At 36.9% G+C, this 23,619-nt stretch overlaps 1 protein-coding gene and 1 pseudogene across 1 annotated transcript in view; one reads left to right on the forward strand and one right to left on the reverse strand.

Annotated features, from left to right (window-relative positions):
* The window catches only part of Znf638 (zinc finger protein 638), a 116,757-nt gene that overhangs the window by 51,399 nt on the left and 41,739 nt on the right, over nt 1–23,619 (forward strand). Inside the window, exons 3-11 of the mRNA XM_028860329.2 lie at nt 2,198–2,259; nt 10,737–10,775; nt 12,486–12,787; nt 14,330–14,604; nt 15,983–16,135; nt 17,762–17,884; nt 21,663–21,721; nt 21,922–21,974; nt 23,271–23,368. Of these exons, the coding sequence (XP_028716162.1) occupies nt 2,198–2,259; nt 10,737–10,775; nt 12,486–12,787; nt 14,330–14,604; nt 15,983–16,135; nt 17,762–17,884; nt 21,663–21,721; nt 21,922–21,974; nt 23,271–23,368 (1,164 nt within the window). The remainder of the gene's footprint in view (nt 1–2,197; nt 2,260–10,736; nt 10,776–12,485; nt 12,788–14,329; nt 14,605–15,982; nt 16,136–17,761; nt 17,885–21,662; nt 21,722–21,921; nt 21,975–23,270; nt 23,369–23,619) is intronic.
* Nucleotides 5,996–6,860, reverse strand: LOC119087627 (annotated as a pseudogene).

Below are 23,619 nucleotides of genomic sequence, written 5' to 3' on the forward strand. Positions count from 1 at the left end.
TCACTGCTCGATGGACAATGATGGCATGTGAATGTGGATTTAGATGTACAAATTGCCTCTTGTTTCAGTGATATATTTTATTGCCTTGTGTAGATGTATATATTTGTGATATTAGAAATATGTAGCCAGTACTTGTGATTTCTAATTTCAGGCTTTTTCCTACTAAGTAACTCCTACAACATCTTTGCTTTCTACATTTGAGTCTTTAAAACTATAGCCTGAGGTGTACTTTGAGAATGCAGTAATGAATGTAAGGTGTGCTTCCTCACAAATTGGGGTTCAGATTTTAAAGAGATTTGACTTAATTTTCTGTGTCCTTCTGATTGAAATAACTTGATTCAAGTAAATCCCCCAACTTATCTACTCCTTTATATATTTTGTGTGTTTGTGAGTATGGGTACACATGTGTCCACAGTGAGTTTGTCTAGGTCAGAATATTGTGAGAATCAGGCTTTTTCCTTCCATCATGTGGGTCCAGGTATGGATTGAACTCTGGTCATTGGGCAACAAACATTTTTTTTTTTTTTAAGCCAGTCAGAAAATAAAGAGCAAGCTTTGATAGGAGTTGGTGTTTCATAGCTTGATTCAGAGCCAGCCCAGATCTAGTTCTTGGAGCATCTTTGCTTCTTAGGTAATTATTTTTCCTATAGAGGCAGTGCTGCTTTTGAGCAGCTATCTAGGTACTATAAAGTCTAGAAATTGGGGTTGCATAGGTACATTTACTGAGCTAGTGTATCAAGAAGAATGCCTATTGGAAGACAGTGTGCATGTGTGAATTATATTAGAAAAAGTGCCTTAAGTAAGCAGGGCATTGACCACCTTCAGCTTATATAGGTATTACAAAGAAGCATATCCATTACTATCATTTCTTTGTACGTGTTTCAAGAAAAGCTGAAAATCAGATTTGGGGGTGCAATCTGGATTTATAAATATAAATGTTGGCAACTTACTCAAATAAAACATTTTATGGTGCAAATAAATCATGCCTAATTTCCTGCCTGCCAGTGTGTCTGTTTGGTAAAAACAATACCTAATTTATATCAAAGACATGGGTTGAGCACTACTACAGACTCTTGATTGCTGATTTCTTTTAGCTTTTTATTTGTAGTACTAAGGCTATGCAGACATTATGTTTTTACAGTTTAATGAATACCTTTAGTCTGTCAAAACTTACATGCACAGTATTGGAAGTAGCTTGGCTTCAGGTCTTGCCAAGGTAGAATTCAGAATTAATGTCAACTGTAGTTTAATTGTGGAAGCTTTGTTTTTAGGGGTGATTTAAATTAAAATGTTTTAAAAGTAGAAACAAAAGTTTTTCTCAGAAGTTTTAAAACACAGAGCTATTTAGTAAGGTTGGTTTTTTTTTTTTCCCTTTCTACTTTTTTCCTCTCCAATTGCTAGAGGAGCAATAAAACACTGAGTTATAGACATGTTTCGCCTTGAAGACTATTATGTTAAAACTGTATTATCTGTTCTTCCTTCCCCTCTTCTAATCAAATATATCTTCTAGGAGGTATATTTATTGTTATAGATTGTAATTTTAGGACATTTGTAAACAAAGTGTATAGGAAAGCATTTTGTTGATTGTAAAGCTGTATGTGTAAGGGATACTATGTCTTTGAAATTGTGTTGCTTTCCTTTAAATCTTGAAAATAAATTAGATTTGATCAGTGACAGTTTTTACTATTTTACTAATCTTTTTCCCAATATAGTGAGTGTCTTGTTTGGAATGCCACTAGCTTTTGAGGTCATATGTTTTGGTGGTCATTGTCATTTGCTTGACCTTCAGAGGAGTAAGTCATCAAGATGCTGTCTTTTGATGGCACCATCTCAGAGATACTACTTGATAGAATATTTGGTGTTCTTTGAAATGTTGCTTTTATATTTGAGATGTTATTTTCAAATTTATGCTTTTCTTCAAGTCTAAATATATGTATGCATTTCAAAATGAATGTTCATGGCTATAATTAAAAAATTTTGTACTTCAATATCATTTCAATGGGATTAACATGATGTGGGGTTAAATGCATTTGCTCGGAGGACTTTAATTTTTATTTGTGAAAATTATGTTGTATCTAAATATTATAGTTAGATTTGTTAAATTTTCAAATACCCCTTTGTCATTTAAAAAAAAAACCTAATTCATTAGTCAACATGAGGATTGTTTTAATTTCAGCCTTCTCTTTTTTTACAATAGGACTGGATTCAGCATCAAAATACTTCCACCCATATTGAGAGCTGTCGGCAATTACGTCAACAGTAAGAACATTTTCTTCCCTTTTTTTATAGGCAGCAGAGTTAGAAAATAGCTAATGATCACATATAACTATTAAGTATTTTCAGTGTGATAATTTGTTGTGGTTTTTTTTTTTTTTTTTTTTTTTTTTTTTAAGATTTATTTATTATGTATACAGCATGTATGACTGCAGGCCAGAAGAGGGCACCAGATCTCATTACAGATGGTTGTGAGCCACCATGTGGTTGCTGGGAATTGAACTCAGAACCTCTGGAAGAGCAGTCAGTGCTCTTAACCTCTGAGCCATCTCTCTAGCCCCCAGTGTGATAATTTGTTAAAAATACTTTTTAAAACTATTGCTTATTTAAAATAATAATCCTAGAGAGGTGTATGTTTGGTTTTCCAAAAGGAGAGCGCTGTGTGATCCTTCTCTGTCTCCTTCCTACTTAATCCCCAGTAGGTAATTACAAAAATTTTTTGATTGATTTTCCTTGCTTATTTGCCTTTCCCAGATTGGTTGAGAACAGATATTATTCTTTTCCATTATCTCGCCCATTTTTCAAAGGTTAAATAATTAAAAACTAGCACAGACCATATGCCAGTATTTAATTTCCAGTAGAAATCTTTTTCTGCCTTAGAACCTATTCTCAGAATAAAACTTAAGGGGAGAAGTTGATAGTTATCGTCCCCTCCCACCCCACCCCCCACCCTCCATTATTTTGAGACAGAATTTCTCTGTGTAACAGCCCTGGCTGTCCTGGAACTCACTTTGTAGACCAGGCTGGCCTCAAATTCACAGAGATCCACCTGCCTCTGCTTCCTGAGTGCTGGGGTTAAAGGCAGGTGTCACCACTGCCAGCTTCTTTTTCCTTCTTTGAGGTATCTGGAAGGGTTTTTGTGATAGTCATAGAAATGGAATTTATAATTCTAACCATCTTACCCTGCCCTTAGAATAACAAAGTTAAATTGTTTCCCTAACATTGTTAAATAGTACTATTCACCAGCCTGATTCAGGACTCTTCCAGTATAAAGTTATAATCCTAACTCAAAATATGTTTAACTCTTTTGAAGAATTTTTAGATTGTTTACTTATTTTATGTGTATGAATGTTTTGTCTGCATGTATGCTTATGCACCATGAGAATGCCTGGTTACTTAAGAGGACAGAAGAGTATTAAATCCCCTGGAACTGGAATTATGGATGGTTGTGAGCCACTGTGTGGGTGCTGGCAACTGAACCCATGTTGTCTATAAGAGCAACAATTGCCTTTACTACTGAGCCATCTCTCCAGCCTCCACAGTTATTTTTAGAGAAAGAGAATTAGTTCATATGACTGGGAAATTATAGAGAGTGGCTCTAATTTCAAGAACAGCTGAATTTTACATCAAATAAAACTGAGTGCCAAGAATATTTTCATTTTTTGGCTTTGCTCTGACCTTAAGAAAACTCAGCTACATAGCAGACAGTTCTAATAGTTACGGACTTCAGTGATTTATAGAACTAGTATTTTCAGGAACTGTTCTGTTTTGTTTTGTTTGAGGTTTGTTTTTGTTTTTGGTTGGGGTCTGATGTTGCCCAGGATGGTCTTGAACTCATCCTGATCTTCCTGCCTCAGCCTCTTAAAAGTTCTGGGATTATTGCCGGGCAGTGGTGGCACATGCCTTTAATCCCAGCACTCAGGAGGGAGAGCCAGGTGGATCCCTGTGAGTTCGAGGCCAGCCTGATCTACAGAGTGAGATCCAGGACAGGCACCAAAATTACTCAGAGAAACGCTGTCTCGAAAAGAAAAAAAAAAAGTTCTAGGATTACATTCCCCAGCCCCCTTTCCCCAATAACTTGTTCAAAGACTCATTATCTTTGTCTAAACTGGTCTAAACTTGTGATAGTAAGATACACTACTTTAGTGGCATGTGCCCACTACTCCTTCTTTTGAGGGTAAGAGAATGGATACATGAATCATATAGACATAAGAGTAGAGGCTGGGATTGGTCACCTCCATAGGAGATAAATATAGGAAGGTAATTTATTGCTAGAATTGAATATGCCTTCCTACCACTATAAACAGAATATCCCTCCTAATGAGTGATTTATTTGCAGTAATAGTATTCATGGTGATCTAGCTACATGAAATTTACTAGAACAAATAGCATGTGTGCATTTTATTTTGTTTGTTTTCCCATGCCTCTTCCCTGTGTATATGCCTTTTAAAGTGTTCTGTGTGATAGCTTTCCTCTTGTGCAAAGAGGACCTTGATTTTAAACTGCTTTTCAAGCTTTCTTCTTTTAATGCTTTTTCAAAAACATTTATTTTATTTATTATGTATTTATTTTACTTATTATACTCTATCTGCATGTTTGCCTACATGCAAGAAGAGGGCATTAGATCTCATTATAGATGGTTGTGAGCCACCATGTGGTTGCTGGGAATTGAACTCAGGACCTTTGGAAGATTAAGACCTCTGGAAGAGCAGTCAGTGTTCTTAACCTCGGAGCCATCTCTCCAGCTCCCATAAAAGAACCTTTGTTTGTTTGTTTGTTTCTTGTTTTTTTTTTTAAGACAGGGTTTCTCTGTGTAGCCCTAGCTGTTGTCCTGGGACTCATTATATATACTAGACCACGCTGGCCTTGAACTCACAGAGATCTAAGTGCCTCTGCCTCCTGAGTGCTGGGATTAAAGGCCACCATGCCCAGCCCTCTTTTATTGCTTTATCCCACTCTTTACCTTATTCAGGTAAGGTAATTCAGTAATATTTTCCATGATTTCTTCTCCACCACAAAAAGTTACCAAGTTAAATAAATTGACATCTTCATTCTTTGTTTTCCTAAGCTGCATTGTGTTCTATTATGTGTATATGCTGTTTGTAGTTTGTATTGATAAATATTTAGTGTCCTTAGTCTTTAAGGCTTATGTTTTCTTCCTCTTTGTCTTCTTTAGTTTTCTCTGGATTATATAGCACAGGAGTAGCTGGTCAACCTGAGGAAAAAAGATATATTGTACTAGGATTTTAGTATTAAACACAGCTATAATGTATTATATACTGGACATACTGAATGCTTTAAAATATATGCTTGACTTAATCTTAAAATCATCTGGGGTACATAAACATGATTATTTCTGATTTCATCCATGAGGAAATGGAGATACAGGGATACAATTTCCCTACTATTATACAAAGAATAATTAATACAATTAGTTCATCTTGCTCGTGGCCCTTTGCTCTTGTTCTTAGTATTTTAATATGAAAGAATTTCTAGCCACAGAAAAGTTGATGGGAGATATTATATTATTTTTTTTTATATTCACCAGTTGTTAACATTTAGTCCATTTATTTAACATTTGTTTTCTTTTTTTTTTTGGTTTTTCGAGATAGGGTTTCTCTGTGTAGCTTTGTGCCTTTCCTGGGACTCACTTGGTAGTCCAGGCTGGCCTTGAACTCACAGAGATCCGCCTGCCTCTGCCTCCCAAGTGCTGGGATTAAAGACGTGCACCACCACCGCCCGGCTTAACATTTGTTTTCTAAGAATGAGGAAGATTTTCCATAGCCACAACACACCACGTTTAAATGATTGACAGTAAGTCCATAATACCTTCTTTTATACAAGCCCACTCCCAGTGTCACACCTCCTCCAACAAGGCCACTTGTTTTCCAACACTCACATTTCCCGATCTTTCCCAAACAGTTCTACTAACTGGGGACCAAACATTCAAACACATGTGCTGATGTGGTCCATTCTCACTCAAACCACCACACAGGGCTTCTTACTCCTTGGAAGCCGTGTAGGCCATGAAGTTTACCACCCAGTTGCCATAGCCACATTTGTTGTCATGCCAGGAAATTAGCTTGGCACAGTTGTTAAGAGCAATGCCAGCTCCAACATCAAAAGTGGAAGAGTGGGTATTGCTGCTGAATTTGTAGTAGACAACCTGGTCCTCAGTATAGCCCATGATGCCCTTTAGTGGGCCCTTCAGTGCCTGCTTTACCATCTTTATGTTATCATACTGACAGCTTTCTCCAGGTGACATGTCAGATCCATCAGGAACACATCGGGGATAAGAACTTGAAAGGCTATGCCAGTGAACTTTCGTTCAGCTCTGGGAAGACCTTGCCACAACCTTGGCAATGCTGGTGGATGTAGGAATGATGTTCTGGCCATCATGCCACAGCTTCCCAGAGGGACTGTCCACAGTCTTCTGGGTGACAGCGATGGCATAAACTGTGGTTACAAGTCCCTCAACAATGCCAACACGATCTTAGATAACCTTGGCCAGGGGCTTAGCAGTTGGTGGGGTAGGAGGCATTGCTGACGTCTTGGGTGAGTTGTCATACAAGTCATACAAGTAGTTCATGTCCATCACAAACATGGCATCAACTAAAGGGGCAAAGATGGTCACCCTTTTGACCATCTGCAAGTGGACCTTCTCCACAGTGGTAAAGACACCAGTACTCTATAACATACTTGGCACTAGCATCACCCCTTTTGATGTTGGTGGGATCTCACTTCTAGAAAGTGGAGGTGGCCTTCTCATTGATGACAAGTTTCCCAGTCTCAGCCTTGACTGTGCTATGAAACTTGCAGTGGGTAGAGTCATCCTGGAATGTGTAGAGCATGTAGTTGAGGTCATTGAAGGGTCATTGATGGCAACAATATCAACTTTGTCAAATTTGAAGGTAGCCCTGGTGACCAGTCATCCAGTACAGCTAAATGTTCCCTCTGACCTCTGCCATTGTGTCTTAGGGACGAGGCTGTCCCTGCATGAGAAGATTCAACTGTCTCTGGAATGGGGAGAGGAGCAAAGAGTCCATTTTGTACCTTTTATCTTGCTGCTGAGATTGAAATTTGAATGTTAGTAATTTAATATAATCAATATGTCCAATTACTAATAGGTTATAGATTGGTAAGTTCGAGGATGAAGATGCAGTATTTTTTAGTCTTTGATACTCCTGTTCCCACTACCTCTTTTTCTCTCTTGATTCTTTATTCTTACATTGTTTTTTCTTTTTCTGTTTAAGTGTTAGCAAGCATAAGATTCTATTCTCAGACCCCATGTTTATACATCTACCCTGTGTTACTTTCATTCATAAGGGTATAGCTGTGTCTTTTTTATGTTTACTTTCTAATACCTCAGTCTTTATCTTTCCCCATAATTCCAGATATTCATGTATAAATGTTCTTGGAACATTCCCTTATTATCCTTGCTTTAGAAATGTTCATGAGGGGGCCAGCAAGATGGTTTTTTTGGCAGTAGTGCTTGCCATGCAAGCCTGATTACCTGAACTCAATCCCTGGAGACCAAGTAAAGGTGAAAAGGAACAAACAGAACTGACTTCACAAATCACAAATTGTTCTCTGACCTCCATATGTGTGCCATAGCATACACAGCTGCACACATACAATAATAATTAATTTTCTAATTGAAGAAATAAATGCTCATGAACTCCCATTGCTTATTTTTCATGCAAGCTTATAACTTGATTTCAGGGCCCTCCCTAGTTTGTTTCTTTCTCTAATATAGCGGTTCCCAGTCTGTGGGCCACAATTCCTTTGGAGCTCGAATGACCCTTTCACAGGAGTCACCTAAGATCATTGGAAAACACAGATATTTACAAGTAGCAAAATTATAATTATGAAAATGGCAATGAATTTTATGGTTGGGGGTCATTACAACACAAGGAACTGTATTAAAGGGCCTTTTTTTATTTACAATTTTTTCTTTCCTTTTACATACAAACCCCTGTTCCACCTCCCTCCCCTTCTCCTGCTTTCCCCACACTTACCCCCATCCCACCTCTACCCCCTCCTCATCAAGGGTAAGGCCTCCCTTGGGTAGTCAACACAGGCTGGCATACTACATTGGGGCTGAACCTAGCTCCTCCTCCTTGAATCAAGGCTGAGTAAGGCATCGCACCATAGGGAATGGACTCTAAACAACCAGTTTGTGTACCTGGTCTCATTGCCAGGGGACCCACAAACACATCAAGCCATACAACTTTCACCTACATTCAGAGGGCCTAGTTTGGTCCCATGCAGGCTCCCCAGCTGTCAGTCCAAGAGTCTATGAGCTCCCACTAGCTTGGGTCAGCTATTTCTGTGTTTTTTCCCATCATGATTCTGACACTGCCCCCCCCCACCTGACACTGCCGCGCGGCGCGCACGCACACACACACACACACACACACACCCCTTGCTCTTATAATCCTTCCTCTCTCTCTTCAACTGAACTCCAGGATCTTGGCAGGTGCTTGGCTGTGGGTCTCTGCATCTGCTTCCATCAGTCATTGGATATAGGTTCTGTGATGACAATCAGGGTAGACACCAATTTGAGCACAGGGGAAGGTTAGTTCAAGTACCCTCTCCACCATTGCTATGAGTCTTAGCTGGGGACAATCTTGTGAGTTCCTGAGGTTTTCCCTATCTGCAGATTTCTTCCCATCCTCTTAATGGTACACTTTGTAAAGATATCTCTTTCACAGGATCTTAACAATAGGAAGGTTGAGAACCACTGTTTTAAAGGAACCATTCTAGATTGTTTCCTTTTTATTATGCCCACCATTACTTCTGTGCTGCAGCAACCAGTGTCTGGAGTAGGACCACTTGGGGTTTACCTCCAGGTTCTTTGTTCCACCATGCTAGCTGTAATCAAGTCCAGGCCTGTTAACAGATTTTCTTTTTCTTTTTGAGATAGGTTCTCACCAAGTAGCCCTGGCCAGCCTGGAACTTGGTTTATATAAACCAAGATTGTCTTGAACCCACAGAGATAATATTTGCTTCTGCCTCTCCAGTGCCAAGATCATCAATACATTTTTAAAAGACTACCTAAAAAGCAATCTTTTCTTTCAGTTCCTCTTTCTTACATATATTTTTCGAAGTGCTGCTGGATATAACTTAAAAGAGTATGATACAATGTTGTGTTCTGTGTGTCCCAACAGGAAGTGTGAAAATGATACATTCCCTGGAGGTTTGTTTTTAAATTATGTATATGCATATGCATCTGTGTATGGCTACATGCATATGAGTGTAGGTGCCTACAAGGCCAGAAACATCAGATCCTCCTGAAAGACTTGGAGGTGGCTGTGAGCCACCTGATGTTGATGCTTCTCTTCAAGAGCAGGATGCTGCCTTAACTTTAACAAGACTTCTTTTCAGCCTTCCTCTAGAATTTTGTAAAATGGTTAAGATAGTTCTTTCTTTGTCTTCCCCACTATGGGGTGGGGGTACAATGAGGGAGTGCATGTGTGCATATAGGCTTGTATTGGCCACAGGTCAAAATTGGATGTTGATCCTTAGGAGCCTTCCACATTCTTTTTTGAGACAGGATCTCTCACTGAGACATGGGGCTCATAATTAGGTTGGGCTGGTTGGTTGACTTGTGAGCACAAGGTATCTGCATATCTCTACATCCTCAGCATTGAGATTACAAGCACACAGCTTGTAATGCCCAGCTTTTTACAGGAGTTTAGAGTTTGAACTCTGGTCCTCCATCTTGTGCAGCAAGTTCTTTACAGACTAAGCTAGCTTCTGAGCCACTGTTTCATGTAGACCTGTGATTCTCAACTTCCTAATGTTGTGGACCCTTTAATACAGTTCCTCGTGTTGTGGTGATCCCCAACCACAAAATTATTTTGTTGCTTCATAACTATAATTTTACTACTGTTATGAATTGTAATGTAAATATCTGATAGGTGACCCCTGTGTAAGGGTCATTCAAACTCAAAGGGGTCTCATCCCACAGGTTGAGAAATGGTAATATATGGGTACCTTTAATCCCAGCACTCTGGAGGCAGAGACAAATCTCTGAGTTCGAGGCCAACCTGGTCTGTAGAGCAAGTTCCAGGACAGCCAAGGCTTCAGAGAAATCCTATCCAAAAAAAAAAAAAAAAAAAAAAGAAGGAGGAGGAAAGAGAAATGCCAATATAGATGAAGATGATCTTGAACTCTATTCTTTTTCCACTTCCTAAGTGCTGGGAAACCAGGCATGAAATACCATGCCTAGCATCTGTCTTCTCTACTCTACCTAGACTAATATTTTATACCCTAAAATCTTTTGTGTTTACTATTTGACTTTTAAAAAAAATGAGGTCTTAGTTAATGTTTTTCTGATTTATTTACTAGTGTGATACCTTGATCAGATAGTGAATTAGGCATAAAAATGTTATCTCAAAAAAAATTTTCATATTTCAACTTAAAAAATTTTGGGGGGAGCCAGGGATTTTCTGTGTAGCCCTGGCTGTCCTGGAACTAACTCTGTAGACAGGGCTAGCCTCGAGCTTAACAGAGATCAGCCTGCCTCTGCCTCCCGAGTACTGGGATTAAAGATGTTTCCTGCCACCACCTGGTCATATTTCAACTTTTTAAATTATATAAACTTAAGTTTGAGCAGTTCTGACACATTTCAGGTAAAGATTAATTGATTATTAATTAAATGATTAATTTTATTAAATGATGTAAAAGATTATTATTACTTGAACTGTCATTAATAATAGTGTTTATTTTTCAAATAGATACCCTGATTGGAACCCTGAGATTCTCCCATCCAGAAGGTAATATTTTTTTAATAGTATTAATTATTACAACTTTATTTCTTTTAAAAAGTAAACAGTAAATTTTTTTTAAAGTTTTTTTTTTTTTGGAATTGTCTTGTTTTTATCATGTTTGATTTTGGGTTTCATTGTAGACAGAATCCTAGCTTGCTTGGAACTCTGTATACATAGACCAGGCTGGTCTTGAACTCAGGGAGATTCACCTACCTCTGCCTCTCAAATGCTAGGGTTAAAGACATACGCACCACCACACCCTGCTATTGCGTTTATTTTTAAACAGTTGGAAAATGCAAAAATTGATGGATCTTTTTTATTTCAGCTTAAATGTGCTTTCTTCTATGGACCTTCACTTTCTTTAGTCTTAATATTTTGTTCTGATCCTATTGTCATTTTGTGTTTGTAAGCGCCTAATTATAAATATATAAATAACTTGAATGCTGAGAATTGTCTTATTTAGTTCTGAGTTCCTTTAGGATCTGCACACAGATGTACAGAAGTCAGTGAAATAAGTTTGGATTGCATAATCTTTCAGGGAAAATTCATTGTAAAACAGTTTATATAAATAATTTCCAGCTGGGTATTGGTAACACACGCCTTTAATCCCAGCACTTGGGAGGCAGAGGCAACAGATCTCTATGAGTCTACAGAGCTAGTTCCAGGACAGCCAGGGTTATATGAAGAAATTCTGCCTTGAAAAACAAACAAACAAAGTTTCTTTATATAACTTAAAATATTTGCAAAGTAACTGATACAGAGAAAAATCTAGGAAGTGGATAAAAATACTCTAAGGTAAACTAGAAAGAAGAGAGTTTAAAGCAAATTGAAGGTTAATCATCTGTTCAGATTACTTTTTCTGTACTCATAAAAGTAGATACACTTTTTCATTTATTTATTGTGTGTGTGTATATATTCATTCATATGCATATGTGCCATGGTGTTTGTGGATGTCAGAGAACAACTTTCCAGAGTTTGTTTTCTGTAACCTTGTAGGTTCTGGGGATCAAACTCAGGCTGTCTGCTTGCAAATACCTCTACCCACTGAGCTGTTTTCCTACCCAGTAGCTTGTTTTAAATAAACTACTACTGAGCCAGGCAGGCATGGTCGTTCACACCTATAATCCCAACATTTAGTAGGAGACTGTGATTGAGAATTGCCACAAGTTCAGAGTTATCTTGGGCTGCATACTCAGAGCCTGTCTCTAAAACAAAAGCAGACAAAAAAAAAATAAATAAATAAAAGTAAAAAAATATAATGAAAGGTCTGGGGAGATTGCTCAGTGGTTATGAACACTTACTGTTCTTGTCAAGGACCATAGTTCAGTTCCTAGCACTCATGAGAGGTGGTTTACAATGTATAATTCCAGCTCTAAAGGATCTGATATCTCCTTGGGCACCTGGACACAGATGCACACTTGTGCACACTCACAAATAATAAGTAATAAAAATAAGCCCGGCGGCGGTGGTGGCGCACGCCTTTAATCCCAGCACTCGGGAGGCAGAGCCAGGCGGATCTCTGTGAGTTCGAGGCCAGCCTGGGCTACCAAGTAAGCTCCAGGATTGGCGCAAAGCTATGCAGAGAAACCCTGTCTCAGAAAAAAAAAAAAAAGAGGAAAAAAAAATAAATGTGTGTTTAAAAGGCTACTTCTGTTATTTAATATAGCTTAAATTTAATTGAATTGCTGAATCTTGTTTCTGTTTTCTACTCTGCAGAAATGAGAGCAATAGGAAAGAAAATGAAACCCCAAGAAGACGTTCTCATTCTCATTCCCCCAGTCCGAGGCATTCTAGGAGATCAAGCTCAAGTCACAGATATCGTCGATCTCGAAGTCCAGCTCGTTATTCCTATAGACCAAGGAGTCGAAGTCCGAGAATTTGCCATCGTGTCATTTCTAAATACAGGTCCAGATCCAGATCCCGTTCTCCATATAGAAGTCGAAATCTCACTAGAAGAAGCCCAAAGTCCTACCGATCAGTTAGCTCTGAAAGGACATCAAGAAGATCAGTGAGATCAGGTACACTAATGATCCTGATGCCATCACTTTGTTTGCAGTTTTGGAAATGAACTGTTGTATTTTATTAAATTTTAAAGTTGCCGTATGAAATTGAACTCACACTTGAGAGTTGACAAGAGTATGGAAGTTTAGTTCATCTGCATCCATTTTAAAAATCAAGGACCAAGTAGAGTGGTGGCCTTTAATCCCAGTACTTGGGAGACAAAAGCAGGTGGATCTCTGTGAATTCAAGGCCAGCCTGGTCTACAGAGCAAGTTCCAGAACAGCTAGGACTACACAGAGAAACTCAAAACCAAAAATAAATAAATAATAAAAACCAAGGAACTAAGATAAGCCAGGTGATAGACTCCTGTAATTCTAGCAAACTGGGAGCTAAGATGGAGGATTGAGATTTCAAAGTTATTCTCAGCTACATACAGTAAGTTTGAGGCCAATCTCATATTTTGAATAATTACCTCTTAATTATTTAATAATGGTTTAATGAGCTTTCTAAAAGCTCATTTATTAAAATACACACACATACACACACACACACATGTATACACAACCCATAATGAAGGAAATCATTGTTCATGTTAAGGTAGTACCTTGAACATGTCTTCAGTTATATTCAATATATTTTAAGAAATTGAATGGAAATAAGTAAAAAGTCTAAGCTGGCTAATCTCAGTATAATTCAAAACCCTAAGTCTCCCATGGGGTTCCACAAGGTCTTTTCAGTGTTGTGTGAGGTCTTTTCCTTTACCAAGAACATATCTGTGTTCTGGTCGATTTTCCTTGTACTTTGAACCATTGTTCATCCACCATACATAATGGGTACAGAAGCAGGGATTTATAAAAAAGTAGGCATTTATACATTTATAAAAAAGTTCAGTGTTAACATATTTGGAAAAATGTGGAACGATACTACTTATCTTTTGATAAGTAATTAAATTTCATAAAAATATGTTAATATACAAGTTTATTATTAAATGATTTAGTAGTTTTAAAATTCTATTTTAACTTCTGATGTGTTAAATAAAAAGAATATAACAAAAAATAAACTCTGGCTTCCTGAGTTTGTCAAGGGACTTTACAACCAAAACTTTGAGGACTATTGACCCAAGGAAAAGTCACTAAACAAAGACACTGCTGTGTATAGAGCTTGAAGAATGAGCAGTTGAAGACTGTGTGTGTGTCCACATGTGTGCATGTGTGTGTGTACCTGTGTGCAAAGTATGTATATAGTATGTGTGCTCCCTATTAAGCTTGAGAATGGCTCTGAAATCTTACTTATGTTACTTAATGTCTTGAAATGGTTCTTAACTTCCTTTAAAAAAAAAAAAGACATTTACTAGATTATAAGGTTTTATGAACATTGTCTTGTAGCATAATCTGTCATTAAATAAATATTTGCTTAATAAATGCTTGAATAAGTAGTATACACTTAGAAATAAAATCCAAAGAAATGAGAAAGCAGGATTGGGTTGTTGTAAGAATGCTACATGCTTTTTAGTTCTTTTTAATTTGTACATATGTATATGTGTATTTTTTTTTAACTAGATAGAAAAAAGGCATTAGAAGATGGAGGACAACGTTCTGTACATGGGACAGAAGTTAATAAACAGAAAAGCACTGAAGCAGTTGATAAAGGACTCTTACCAGCCCAAAAGCCTAAACTTTCCAGTGGATCAAAGCCATCAGTGAAATCTGTAAGCTCTGTAAAGAGTGACTCAAATTTAGGAGAAAATGCTGCTCACAAGTCTAAGAATCTTGAAGATGACACCTTACCAGAAGGTAAACAGGTGTCTGGTAAAGGTGCTTTTGTCCAGCGGAAGGTCAGTAATTCTTTTGTGGATTAGTGCAAGTGTTTCTGCGTTTGTTACTATGCCAAGCAGAAAATAAAATTGGATCATTGGAGTCACATTTCCAATAAATTTCCAATAAATTTGAAATCGATATTTGTTAATTACTTTGATGTTAGATCAGTTTTTTTCTTATGAATAATAATAATAAAAAAAAGCCTAATAATTCAGTCTTTTAATTTAGGAATGCCAGGTGTTTAGTGTTTGATATACCCAAAAAAGTTGTAGTCAGGGTAGTGACCTGCTCCTTTAGTGTAGAGAAGCAGGCTTAGGCAGTAGGCTTCTTACATATGCTGTCTCAGAACAAAGCATATGCTGTGATGGTGAAGGTTTTCGTTAGCTTTGGAAGCTGCATGGCTGGTGAAATGAATGTAACCAGCACTAATAAGTCTTAATTTTATCAGCTAGAAATGTGAGAATTGATAGTTTTCTGTCTATACTTTCTGTATAGCAGTGTAATTTGTTTTTTAGTCCTGAATTATTTTGACTATAACCTACTTGTTACTATACTGAGATGCTGTTTTATTGTATATTTTGTTGAGTTATTGTTAATTAACATCTCCTAAACTATTATTAGAATAATTCTAATAGGCCTAATATTTGTATGGTATTGTGATATGTACTTTTGATTATATATATATATTTATATATATATATATAAATATATATATAAATTTATTTCCTTATATATATTTCCTTTATTTTATGGGTTTTTTTTTTTGTTTGTTTGTTTGTTTTGAGACAGAGTCTCATTATGTAGCTCTGACTGTTTTGGAACTCACCATATAGACCAGGCTGTTCTGGAACTCACAGAGATCTGCCTGCCTCTGCCTCCTGAGTGCTGAGATTAAAAACATGTTCCACTCTGCCTTGTTTCTTATTTCATTTTTAAAAAGAAACATTGAACAATAAACACTTTTATTGTGAGTTAACAGATGATGACTTATTTACCTTTCTGGGCTTTGATCTTCCTCAGAAAGTTCCTTGAGTTCCTTGTCCTCTAGCTCATAGTCATCTGCTCTGCGACGCTGCCCCAATCTTGGCAGTGCAGGCAAGAAGCTTTTTTCTTTTAAAAGACAGTATCTTGCTATAATGCCCATGTTGATCTTAAACTTTGATAATCCTTTTACCTTATCCTCCCAAGTGTTAGCATTAGAAGTGTGCAGCACCACACCTGGCATATATGGGACCTTAAAAGTACTATTCCCAGCCCTTGAATTACTGGAATGTAGAATAAACAAAGCTGTAATATCTGTAAGAGATCCATAAAGATAATAAGATGAGTAGTAGAGATTATATGTGGAGTTATAATCACTGTACCTTGTGTCTTACATGTTTTCTTTCATTCCAGATTCGGTCTCGGAAAGATCAGTCTTTGACTTCCAATTCAATTCTTCTTGTGTCTGAACTTCCAGAGGATGGCTTTACTGAAGAAGAGATTAAAAAAGCATTTCAGCCATTTGGGAACATTAGTGATGTCCTTCTTGTTCCTTGTAGAAATGAGGTGAGTCATATAGTCATTTGTGAAAGTTCAGGCTGACTTGTTGCTCTTGTGGTGGTGATGTTGTTATCTTAGCTGGTTGTCCTGTGTATGTCCTTGTTCACTGACAGTTAACATAAATGTTCCACAGTATTTGCATTGACAGAATGGAAAGCTTCCAGGAATGAACAAGGTTCCAGGGAATAGACATTTTTATACAATAAAGGGCCAGATAATAATTATTTAAGGTTTTGTAGGCTGGTCATAGGGTCCCAGGTATTTTGCCATTGTGTTAGAGAAGATAGGTAGGTATGGATATGTAAATGAGAAAACACTCTAAAAATTGTAAAAATAAACAGGAATTTGGACACACAAGTTATATGAAATAAATTATTTCCTTTGTACAGTTAGTATTATTTACATGTATGCTATACTCCTAATAAAGTTTGTGAATTGTGGACCAACTCTAGACTAACTCAGAGTTAGTCAGACTATTGTGAGTTAAGGAAAAGGGAAGATATGGTAATTGCTTTTAAGCAAAAGCCTTTAAAATTTTGGGGCTTGGGGTTGGGGATTTAGCTCAGTGATAGAGTGCTTGCTAGGCTCTGGGTTTGGTCCTCAGCTCAAAATGTCTAAACTTTGCTCATGCAATTCTAATTAAATGCCATGGGCCACAAACAAAGAAGTGAAGAAGACTTGTTAGGGAGAAGAAGGGATTTGGTGAAGGGAGGGCATAAGAAACGATCCTGGTGATCATTTCAGATGTGATACCTAGAGATCAAAACCAAGTCTCATTTCACTAGATAAAACTTTCACCAACTGACAATATTTCTTAGAGATTTCTATAGAAACTAAAAGCCTGTAATTTATTCCACATTTCTTTAAGTTTTTAAAAATAGATCTTTATGCATATGGGTGTTTTGTCTACATGTAGTCTGTACACCACATGTGTGCATGCGACCTGCAGCAGGTGCTGGAATTTGAGCCCAGATCCTCTGAAGAGCATCCAGTGCTCTTAACTGCTGAGCCATCTCTCCAGCCCCATTCCTCATTTCTTATCACTTAGGATTATTTGCTCACTATGGATGAATCTTAAGTAAAAATAACTTAACGTTTCTTTGGTAGTTCCCAACCCCAGTGTGTGTGTGGGGGGGAATGTGTAATTTTAAAAACTTGTTAAAAAACAAAAAATCAAACTTAAAGCAAACTTAAAGATCTTGGCCACCCTCCTGTTGTTCAGTTAGCCATGTCTTCCCATTTCTTCCTATTCTAGGAGCCTGCATCCCTTATCTTGGTAATAGTGTAGAAGTTATATAAAGTTAAATGTGTATTGTATGTGAAACATCCTTAATATCAAATTATAGGTTAACAAAACAAAACAAAAAAAAAACAGTTCTTGCGATAGAGATAACCTCATAGTTTTATGTTCTACAGAGAAGCATTAAGTCCATTTTAAAATGCAGAGCCATAAGCCAGGTGAGGTGGCGTATGGGAGGTGGAGACAGGAGGGGCAAAATTTGAAGGCAGTCTCAGCTACATAGCAGTTCAAGACTAGCCTGGATGAGACCCTATCTTAAACATTTTTGAATATAAATAAAATGGATCTTTTAAACATAGATTTTGTTTCATACACAAGAAATTTTATTTTAGGCTTACTTGGAGATGGAACTTAAAAAAGCAGTTACTACAATCATGAAGCACATTGAAACAACGCCTATTGAAATAAAAGGAAAAACTGTGAAAGTATGTGTTCCAGGAAAGAAAAAAATACAGGTAAATTAAACATAAATGATTTTTGTTACTTAACTTTTTAAATATGTGGCACATGTATAGAATATACATAAATCTTAGTCCAAAAGATTAAAAACTTTTTATCTGTATGCATATGTACCGCCACAACTAGTATAATATTAAGTGATGAGCAACAGACTAAGGCAAGATAGTACCAGATTAACAAACCTTAAACTGCTGGGTTGCAAAGTAGAAATCATATTGACAGCATTGTAGAAGTCCCCATGACTGGTTTGTTTCAATTCTTAAACCTTCTCTTCTGCCTAGAGGTAATCCTTGGTTTCTGAAACCATAATTATGCTTACAAGTTTTGAACTTTACATCAGCAAAATCTGTTTTTCTGTTCTCTGGTGCCCTTTGTTTCTTTAGAAATATTAGTGTTAGAGTTCAATTTTCCTAGACTATTTTCTGTGCTTTAAATGTTCATAATTAATATCTATAGAATTACTTAGAAATTTCCAGGAGGTATTGCTTTGGTTATATATGTTTTTGTAATTTAGCTTTTTATTTGCTATGGAATGCCTTCTTTAGAGATTCATTAGCACATACTTCTCAGTTAGTAGTAATTTAATCTTAAAAGTAATTGAGGCTTTCCTCATTCTTTGATGACTTCTGTGTTGTGTTGTGTGATTATAATGATTATCTTGCCAGGTCCTTTTAGATTGATACTTAATTATTCCTTTTTTTTTTTTCCATTTCCAAAAGCAAGACGTTGGTTAATTCCTTATGACTTTTATAGGCCATCCTTTTGTATTTATGATTTGTACATGCCAAAACATTTGTTTGGGTGAAGGATGTAGGTATTAATGCATCACCTGTAGAGTAGCTGCAGTTATTTACACCCTTGTGATTTATGAGAACTGGTATACTTGTAGCACCATCTTAATCTCTTCAGTTAAAAAAAATCTAGTAGGTAATACATGCTGTATTATTTTTACAAATATTAGCTATCTAAGTTAACTTCTCTATTGAATTTCTTGTATTTTTTTTCGATTTTTCTATTCATATTTGTGTTGATTTTCTGGAGAAGAGATTGTCAAAATATAGAGCCCAGGTTGACTTCAAATTCCTATCCCTGTGCTTCAGCTTCCCTGGTGCAGTTACAAGCAGGAGCCACCACATGCAGCTTTCTATGGTGAGCTGCTGTATGGGTGCTGGTCATTGAACCTAGGTCCTCTAAAAAGCAGCCAGGACTCTTAACCATTAAGCCATCTGTCCAGCCCCAAGTTTTATACTGTAAATTTAAATTTTATTTATTGTTTTGTGTGGCTGATGTTCCTATAGATGGTACACATATGGTCTTTTCACTCTGGAATCTGGGGATCAAACTCAAGTTGTCAGGTTTGTTCAACAAGCTTTGTCCCAATAAACAATCTTGTTGACCCAAAGTAGTTAGGATATGTAATTTAAACTCCTTAAGAGTCCATTATCTGTGGCCCTTTATTTTGGATTTCATTTTCTGTAGTTTCAGTTACCCAGGATCAACTGTAGTATAAAAGTAGTAAGTGGGAAATTCTGAAATAGATATTCCATATGTTTTAAGTTCAGTATTGGAAAGTCCACAACTGTCTGACTTTATCCTGGTAAGATGTGAAGAACCCTTCTGTCAAGCATATGCATGATGTATATACTGTTGGCCCTTCAATTACTCAGTAGTGGTCTCTGTTTTTATATTGACTGTTGAGAACTCATGGTGCTTTTGTTTTTTTAGATTATAATATAATACATTTACATAATTTCTCCCTTCCCTTTCCTTCCTCCAAACCCTCCCATATACCACACCTTGCTCTTTCAAATTCATAGACACTTTTTTCATTCATTGCAGTTACATACATACATACGTACATACACACACACACATACATAATCACATATACATATATATATACACATACATATACGTGTGATACACACATATATTCCTAAATATAATATGCTCAGTCTGTGTATATACTGTTTCTCATGTTTCAGGGCTGACCATTTGATATTGGATAACCAGTTGGTATAGTCTTTCCAGAGAAGTCTGCTTCATCCACTCTCAGCATTCCTTGGTTGCCTGTAGTTCTTTGTGGTTAAGGCCTCATGAGCTTTCTCCTGTCTACTCGAGCATATCTATTGGTGTCACCTATATTTAGGTAGTCACTTTTGTGAGACTCTGGATATAGCTTCTGACATTACTTGAGACATAATCTCACAGCAAATTCCCTGTTCTTCTGACTCTTAACAATTTTTCCTTATATTTCCTCTTCTGAAATGTTCTCTGAGCCTTAGGTGAGGGAATGTTTTGTAGATGTATCCATTGAGACTGGGCTCCATAACTCTGCATTTTGATTGGTTCTGGTTTTCTGTAATGGTCTTGTCTGTTGCAAAAGTTTCCTTCATGAGGAGTGATGGCTATACTTATCTGTGGGTATAAGGACAAATGTTTAGATTGTTGTTAGGGATATGTGGGTGTAGAAAAGTAGTCTTCACTAACAGTAGTTGGCTAGGTTTCCAGTACTAGGCATGGTTTCCACCTTGTTGAGTGGATCTTAAGTCCAGTTAGAGAGCAGATGGTTGCTGCCAAGGTCTGCATGCCACCATTGCACCCTTAGGGTTATTGTACCAGGCTGTTCATTGTTGTAATTCATAAGCATCATAGCTGGGTGGGTAGGACTGGTTGCTTCCCTCCTTTGGAAGCTTGTATGGCACCATCTGGTACTTTTTGAGATAGAATTTCATTATGTAGCTCTGGTGAGTGCCCTTGTAGACCAAGCTAGCCTCCAACTCACTGAGATTGGCTTGCCTCTGCCCCTCTGTGACTCCACACCTCAGCCTTCTCAGTGCTGGGATTAAAGGCATACACTTCCCTCCCAAATGTTCATGGTACTTTTATTCAAGTAATTCTTACTTTATTCAGGTATGGCCTTAGTGTATATGTTGGCAGTCTGTATATGCCAAAGAAGCCGTGAAATACTTCCTGGAAGTGAAAAAGACAGTATGATATTTTGAGAGACCACATCATATAACTTTAATTGCAGTGTATTATGTTCTATTACCACCATTAATCTCTTATTCTACTTAATATATGCATATATAGTGAAAAATTGCATATGGTTTCATACTGTGCATAGTTTCATCTACTAGAGTTCTGGGAGTGCATTGCACATGAAAAGGCAAGACTATAGGACTGATTTTTTTTCCTTGAGTTTGAACATTTATAAGAGTAGGAACAGTAAGTTCAGTCTCATTTTATGTTGTTGAAAGAATATGGGTATAGAAAGGGAGGACAGACTCAGAGACCCTTCTGAAGCTGTTGTAATTACCAAAACATGATCACAAAATTAAAGGAAATTTAAGTAGAAAAGGGTAATGTGTTTGAGCTTCTTAGGTCAGGCATACATACTTATAATAATCACTCAGACGCTATATCATTATAAACTGTATGGCGTGCAGCTTTTGCTATGTTTTTTTTTTAAATTAATTTCTATAATCTATACTTGCACGTGGCTGTGTTACACGTCTCTACATGCTTTTCTGGGTGGCTGCATTTCTAGCTTGTTAATTCTTCTCTCTTGTACCTACCTCTGCTGTCATTGATCATGTTTTATTTACATAGAGTGATATCCAAAGCAGTAATGAGCATTTATTTATACGCCAGAGTACGGAGATTTTTGAATGTTTTCATTGTTGAACTCTATACATTTTCTGTATTGTGTAAACTGCCTTTTTTAGTTGGGGGAAAGCTAATTTTTTGTTCTGAATAATATTTCCTTCTTAGAATAAAGAAATGAAGAAGAAACCTTCAGATTCCAAGAAGTCGTTTGCATCTGCTTTAAAGTAAGTGAATCTGTATTTTCATATAAAAAAATTAATGTGTATTTGTGCTAAGAAATTTTAATTTTTAAGACTACATTTTTAACCACCGTGATTATAAAATTATACATGAATTTAAATTTTCTCAAACACTTCAGTTTTAGAAATGTATAGAACGTAGAACTATTTTTCAGTGGTTCTGATTTTTTTTTTCTTTAAAATAGAAAAGAGACAGATGCTTCAAAAACCATTAAAACTGTTACTTCATCCTCTTTTGGTAAGTTGCAAACTGTGTGTGTGTTTGTGTGTGTGTGTGTGTGTGTGTGTGTGTGAGAGAGAGAGAGAGAGAGAGAGAGAGAGAGAGAGAGAGAGAGAGAGAGAGACCCTCATAGTCCCTGCTTTTCACGTTTTGAGGCAGAATCTCTTGTTTCTTGCTATTTGTGTATTCCAGTTTAGCTGACCCTTGAGCTTCTAAGGATTCTCCTGTCTGCTTCCAGCTTGCCTGAGGCATCCTTGGATTACACATGAATGTTTATTGCATCCAACTTTACATAGGCCCTGGTATCTGAACTCGGGTCCTCGTGTTTGTAAGGCAAACACTTATCCACTAAGCGCTCCCCAGACCAAGTTAACTTTTCAAACTCATTCAAAGGAATGTATTTTGTCAATTTACTTGAAACTTCTTGTAAAATGGTGATAGGAAAACATTATTTTTTGAGCCTTTAATAGAGGGACCCAAATACTGTTCCTTTTGGTTTGTTTTGTTTTAATGAGACAGGATCTCTCTACATAGCCTAGGCTGACCTCAAACTTACAGAGGTCTTCCTTCCTCTGACTTCCTAGTGCTGTGATTAGAGGTATGTGCCACCACACCTGACTTACAGGAGACTTTTAAATGTGAAAATTTATGTATCTGTCCATAATTAAAGAAAAAATGAATCAGACTCATTCTCATGCTGAAAGATGGTTTCTCTTGTTCCAGGATAGGCTGGTGACTTTGTTAGTGTGGAAATAGAGCCCACCCAACTCTCAATCAATATTAATTTGTACAGCCTTTGAAGGAAAGTTTAATATTATTAAATTTTATTGAATGAAAGAAGGGAGAAAAATTGAGTTGTTTGCTTTATTATGCATATGTGAATACATACACATATTCTTATGGCTCTTCTGCAAACCTCAGGTCTCATCCCCAGGAATGCTGTCCTCTTCCTTTTAGGCAGTGTCACTTATTTACTCTGAGCTCACCAGTTAACCTAATTCCCAGTGATTCTTCTGTTTCTGCCTTCCCAGGGCTGGGATCAATACTCAGAATTTTATATGATTTTTGGGAATCTAAGGTCCTCATTGTTTACAAAGCAAGTACATTATCAACTGAATCCCCACACACACACACACACACTACAAGTGTGCATTTTGACTTATCTAAGGATTTTTCTAAGTAATAACTCCTAGGACAGAAAGGATTGGAGGTTGCAATGCACTTTGAAAATTATTCCAAGGTTAGTTAGCTCTTACCTAAATTTGAAAATTGTTTGTAATGTGTTATTGAAATACCTTTTTCTCATTATTTTAGCCAAAACTGGACGAATAAAGCCATCTACATTCAAAGTGAACAGATTTACAGGTATGCTATTTTTATATTGCCCATTTGTTTCTTGTAGTGCTGAGGATTGAATGCACAACCTTGTGAGTTCTTTGGCAAGTGCTCTACTATTGAAGTGCACTGCCTGTTCAGTAATGTATTTTATTAGGATTCTAGTTATTAAATTGCTGAAAATTAATTGGCTTGTATTTCATGTGATAAAGTGTGTATTAAATATTTGTGTTAATCTTTGAGATTATAGTCATTTAGTAGTTTTCAGAATGAGATCTAATACCCAGTGCTCTAAAATATCAAAGAATAATAATTTAACTGAAGGAGT

The sequence above is a fragment of the Peromyscus leucopus genome, chromosome 3 (genome assembly GCF_004664715.2).
Source record: "Peromyscus leucopus breed LL Stock chromosome 3, UCI_PerLeu_2.1, whole genome shotgun sequence".
Taxonomy (NCBI): Eukaryota; Metazoa; Chordata; class Mammalia; order Rodentia; family Cricetidae; genus Peromyscus; species Peromyscus leucopus.